The sequence below is a fragment of the Otolemur garnettii genome, unplaced genomic scaffold (genome assembly GCF_000181295.1).
Source record: "Otolemur garnettii isolate 467f Iridium unplaced genomic scaffold, OtoGar3 scaffold00116, whole genome shotgun sequence".
Lineage (NCBI taxonomy): Eukaryota > Metazoa > Chordata > Mammalia > Primates > Galagidae > Otolemur > Otolemur garnettii.
The window spans coordinates 4,921,881-4,927,426 of record NW_003852511.1 but is presented as its reverse complement, the minus strand read 5'-3'; the positions used below and the strand labels follow the sequence as shown (position 1 = coordinate 4,927,426).

Here is a 5,546-nt window from a genome sequence, read left to right as displayed (position 1 = left end):
GCACATAGCATTGAACTGGGGTCTGTGACTTCAGGAAATCAAACAAAACACATGGCCCTTGCCCCAAAGACCTTATGTCTGGGAAAAAATACATAAAACTAGAGAAATAGACTCAATTTTTATATGCACTTACAAATTTTTATATACACTTACATCCAGAGCATGCCACGAGATTAAGTATTTTGTGTGAAGGTTGCGATTGCACTCCAAATGTATTCAGAACTACAATTTAAAGAGAGCTCCAGGGACACAGTCCACATTGTTCTCCTAGAGACACAGCATCAATGTCACGTTCCACAAGGACTGGGCAATGTGACGCAAATGCAAAGTTATAAATAGTGAGCGACAGGCAGTTTACAGTATACACTAGGCTGTCTCAGGCCAGACGTACTTAGGAACCAAGGGGATACAAGCATGCACAAATAGAGCATGGTTGTTACATACAAACAATGGAGAAAATGACTCTTGCAGGTGGGAACTCAGGCAGAAAGGCAGGATGGTGTGGCAGAAAAAATAGTAGCTTTGGTGTCCAACTGGGATTCAAATCCTTGCTCCTCCACTACCTGTGTGAAATTGGCCAAGTTGCTTAACCTCTGCAAGACTCAAGGTCTTCTATGGGCCCACTAGCTTGTGCCATTGTTATTAGTGTTAAATTCCATGCTCCAGAAGCATCTGGCCGAAGCAGGCATTCAACAAGTGGTTTCTCTTCTAGGTGTTTGTATATCTGTTAAAGCATCACACACTGTGTTACTGTGTTCCCAGTGAACTGTCAGCTTCTCACAAAAGGGCTTGTGCCTTAATGGTCCTGGATTGTGAATTCCTAGTCCAGTGTCTGATTCAGTAAATGTTGATGTAACAATAATGAACACCGTATCTTTAGATGATAATGAAAGTTTACTATTAAGCGAGTACCTCGTGCCCAGCTAGAAGCATTTCATGGACGGTCCTAGCTAATCCTCACGACAATCCTTTGTATTTAAGTATGAAGATTCCATACAAAGACCAAGATACTGAGGCTTATGTGGCCAACGTGAAGCCCAAGCCGGAGCCTGGCTGGCTCTGGGGGCTGTGCTGTGCAGAGGACTGCTCTCCTCCCTGATTGGCCGAGGGAAATTCCATGGACCAATAGGAGTTGCAGAAGCCATCTGAGTACCAAAAAGGGAGAGAATGTGTGAGAGAAGGAGAAGCATTCCAGGCACAGACAGCAGTTTGGGAGGCAGCTCTGATGTGGACACTGGGCAGGGCGGGGAGGGAGTTTTGAACAAGGACAATCTGAGCTCAGGCTTTCCCTCATCCCCTGGGGACAGGGGAGTCATGGAGCCTGCGCTGTGTGGAGGTGAACGTGGAGGAGAAGAGCCCCTTGTGGAGCTCGTGGCAGCCATGTGAACAGGCCCACAAGCCCTGAGATGGATGGACCACGCAGCAGCTGCCTATGGAAGGCCTGGGGTAGAGTCAGGAAGAGGGTGGGGGGCGGCAGTTCAGAGGACAGGCAGCTGGGAGAGAGCCAAAGGAAAAGCCACCGGATTTGACAACAGGCAGCATTAGTCACTCTTTAACAAGGGGAAAATGAAGCAAACAGAACCACTTAGTGATTAAAGTGGGGTCCCCATTGCTGGACCACTTTGGGTCCCGTGCAGACCCCCAGTTGTGTGTGTAGCAGGATTTCTGTGTCTCTATGCTGCTACTCTGTAAAATAGGGACGGTCTCCGTCTCCTAGGGTTACTGTGAGTGCAAAGCGAATTAATACCTTTACAACACTGGGGACCCAGCAAGCCTGGATAAATGTTATCTCTGACAGATATCTAATGAATTTGAAAGAAAAGGTGTCCTGAGCAGATAAAACACTTTATGCTCAGAAGGCTGGTTTCATTTCCTTTTTCTTTATGTTTTCTGCTAGTTCAGGACTTACGACCCCTAAATGTTATACAGAATTAGCTGTTTCCAGGGAGAATTATTCCAAACTATGTTCGAGGTCCTTAATTTTAGCTGCTGAGGGGAAAGTGGGTTGGACCCCTCCAAGTTGACTGCTCTGACTTCAAAACATCCATTTCTGGCTGTCCCAGGTCCTCTTCCCTGAGGTCAACAGGCCGCATTTCTTTTCCAGTCCTCCAGGTGCGAATCCTCCAACCCAATTTTAACTTCATTCCCTCTCCGCAGCTTCAAACTTACAATGGGGTCTTGTTCCTTCTTTCATTTTGACGTCTCTTAGCTTCACTTCTTCCTGGTTTCCACCTCTCACGACCCTCTTTTCCTCCCCTTTCAATGGTCCTCTAACGACCTGTTTCTACTTTCTGCCAAATCGATGATCAGCCGTTTTGAGGATATCACTTAAATCCCTTATCTCCTTTTGTTAAGAACTTTCAGTAGTTCTCTGTCGAGTACTAGAGTGAGTTCAAATACCTACATTTGTTATTCAAGGCTCTCCCTCCAACAGTCTCCTTCCCAAATTCTTGGCCGAGGGATGGGGACTCGAATCCTACCACTCAAGCCCTCCAGCTCCCGGGACGCCCCTGCTCCGGGACGCCTGCCTGGTGAACCCCCTGCCTTCTGGAAGACCGGGTTGACTCCTACCGGCTCTCACAGAGCTTTCCCTGGCCGGTTATCCCAGCCCTGATGTCTTTTATCACTTGGGGTCCCCATCCAACCTAACCTGGATTGTGTTTTTGAACTCATGGGACTCGGAGGCTGGGACCCGAGTTCTTACGGAACCTCTACATCAAGGGCACAAGGCTCAGGTGCTCAAACCGTGGAATAAAGGGACGGATAGTAAATGAACGCGCTCCCGCCACAGTCCCCTTGCTGATTTCCAGCTCCCACCCGCCTTCCCGTCCCGGGCGTCGCCGAGCCGCCCTGGGGTGGGCCCTGTTCGCGGGCAGAGCGTTTGCACGTCGCCTGCTCTCCACGACTTAACCCTGATGGGAGGACAACAGTGCAGACTCCCGCGCTTCGCTCCCACCCACGCAGGGGCCGCTCGATGGGAACCGGGCGGTTTCGGGAACCGGGAACCGCGGGAACCCGGAGCACTCGGTGTCGCCCCTCGCCCTCCCCCTCGCGGCCATTGGGCCGCCTCCGCCGCGCGCCGGGTGGACGGGGCGGGGCCCTGCCCACCTCCCCTGATCCCCTCCCCTATTTCCCGGGGTGGGGACGTGGGGGAGGCGGGAGGCGAGAGGGGCTGCTGCAGGGCGTCCGGTTACACCTCCGCCTCCTCAGCCTCTGGCGCGGGCCGCTCTGTTTGCTGGGACCGCTCGGTTTGTGAGGTGCTCGGTTTGCCGGACAGCGGTTCGGGACCATGCTGGCCGCGGGCAGCCGGCGCGGAGCCGTGTGGACGCGGGCGCTGCTGCTGCCCCTGCTGCTGGCCGGGCCCGGGGGCTGCCTGAGCCGCCAGGACCTCTTCCCCTTTGGCCTCGAACACGGGGACCTGCAGCTGGAGGCCGGAGACGACCGCGTCTCCCCTGCCCTGAAGCTGAGCCAGGCGCTGCGCTTCTACGACAGATCCGACATCCACTCGGTCTATGTGAGTGGTCCGGGCCAGGAGGGACGGCGACCGCGGGGCGGGCGTCGCGGGAGTCCCGGGCGGGGACCGAGGCCAGCGGCCGCCCAGTATCTGGCCCTGCCTGCCCGCCGGATCTCCCCACCGGCCAGTCACTGCCGTGCGCGGGGCTCGCGGGCTGGGCAGTGCCGCCCTGAAGGGTGCGGGGCTCCGCTGCGCCCCGCCGCGCCTGCCGGACCCGGACCGGGTGGAGTCTCCTGCCCGGCGGCTGCGGGCTCCCTGGCCGCCGGGCGGTGGGTCCGCGTCGCTCCATTGTCCTGCGCCTTTGGGGAAGGACCGGGCCGCCCGGGGAAGGCGGGCGGGTTCGCGCGGGGTCCCGGTAGGGGAACAGCCCGAGTTGGGCGCTCGTGCCCCGGGACTTGTGCGGGTGCCGGGGCCGGGGATAGCGGCCAAACCCGGCGCCTCTAGACAGCCCCCTGCATTCGTGTGCGTGGATTCCGGATATGCTTGGCAATGATTCTGCTTTCTAGTTGGGCTCGTTTCAGAGTCCAGAGTTCAGGGCTGGGACTGCAGGCGCCCGGGGATCCAGTTTCCTGTGGCCGCACGTTGTCACCACCGGGGCCCCCGGAGCAGCCGACCAGATGACCCTGGGGACCCTCCCTAGCAGTGGCCGGGCCTGGGGGCGCTGTCAGCTCGGTGAAGGCCTTTGGTGTCGCTGCGGTCCCCAGCCCCGCACCATGTGGATCTCGCATAAAGCTCAGGCGCATTCCAGAAGTGGGGGGCGACACCCAGAGCGGCCGGGGCCTGTCCTGCCAGGGAAACGGCCGGCCGTGCTCCCGGTCTGGCCCGGGCAGACCGAGCCTTGGACAACACCCACGTGGAGTTTGTCGGCATTGCTTAAAAATAATGAGCCCTAAAGTCCCCATCCACAAAGCCGTGGCCCTGTTGGTTGGCTGCCCTGGCAATTTCGCAGAGTCCGGTGAAGCCTGTAGACCCCTTTTCAGTATAATGCTTTCAAATGCGTAAAATAAAACCTGAGAGGTTACCAAGGAAACCAGCTGTGTTGAAATACAGATGAAAATACTTTACAATTCACGTTCTATGGCATAGGATTCGTGCTTACTTTTAACTATATTAAATAAGAAGGGGTAGCAGTGAATGCCGTGGCAGATCAGGTAACCATTGAACCTGAAGTTCACGGGGACTATAAACAATATTTAGACACCTGCAGCAACTACAACGCAATATGGAAGTATCTGTGACTTCTACTAGTGACGGTCACTAACTAAAAGTGCCACCGGTGGGCGGTGCCTGTGGCTCAAAGGAGTAGGGCGCTGGCCCCATATGCCGGGAGGTGGCGGGTTTAAACCCAGCCCAGGCCAAAATCTGCAAAAAAAAAAAAAATAAAAAAATAAAGTGCCCTGGGTACTGTGCTTTGTTACCTACGTTCATTATTGAGGAAAATGCTAAGTACCTGTTAGCGGTTATTGAAAATAAAAATGAAATTTCTTTTTCTCATCTATGTTAACAGACCCACTGGATTCCGTTCAGGAATCTCTATGGGAGTCGTTGGACCTCAGGTTAAGATTCTCTTTATTGGGGCTGTGCCTGTGGCTCAAAGGGTAGGGTGCTGGCCCCATATGCCAAAGGTGGCAGGTTCAAACCCAGCCCTGGCCAAAAAAAGAATGTCTTTATTAAGTTTGAGACCCTCCTTTACTTTGACTAACCACACCACATTCTAAAGACATGGGAAGTCCATTCCTACAAAAGGATCCCTGCCAGGCTGCTTGTAGGGGCTCACACCTGTAATCCCAGCACTTTGGGAGGCTGAGGAGGGAGGATCACTTGAAGCCAGGAGTTTGAAACCACCTTGAGCAACACAGAAGCAGAGTGAGACCCACCTCTGCCCTCCTTTACAACAATAAATAAATAAAATAAAACAAAAAACAACCCCTCCCATGAAACCCTGTCAAAGTGTTCAGGTCGATTTGGATTTAATTAATTACTTTTTTTAGAGACAGAGTATCACTTTATTGCCCTCAGTAGAGTGCTATGA

At 53.9% G+C, this 5,546-nt stretch overlaps 1 protein-coding gene across 1 annotated transcript in view; it reads left to right on the top strand.

Annotated features, from left to right (window-relative positions):
• The first annotated feature begins 3,154 nt into the window (after nt 1–3,154).
• Nucleotides 3,155–5,546, top strand: part of NID1 (nidogen 1) — a 90,630-nt gene continuing 88,238 nt past the window's right edge. The window contains exon 1 of the mRNA XM_003797446.3: nt 3,155–3,514. Within this exon, the coding sequence (XP_003797494.1) occupies nt 3,290–3,514 (225 nt within the window). The 5' untranslated portion in view covers nt 3,155–3,289. The remainder of the gene's footprint in view (nt 3,515–5,546) is intronic.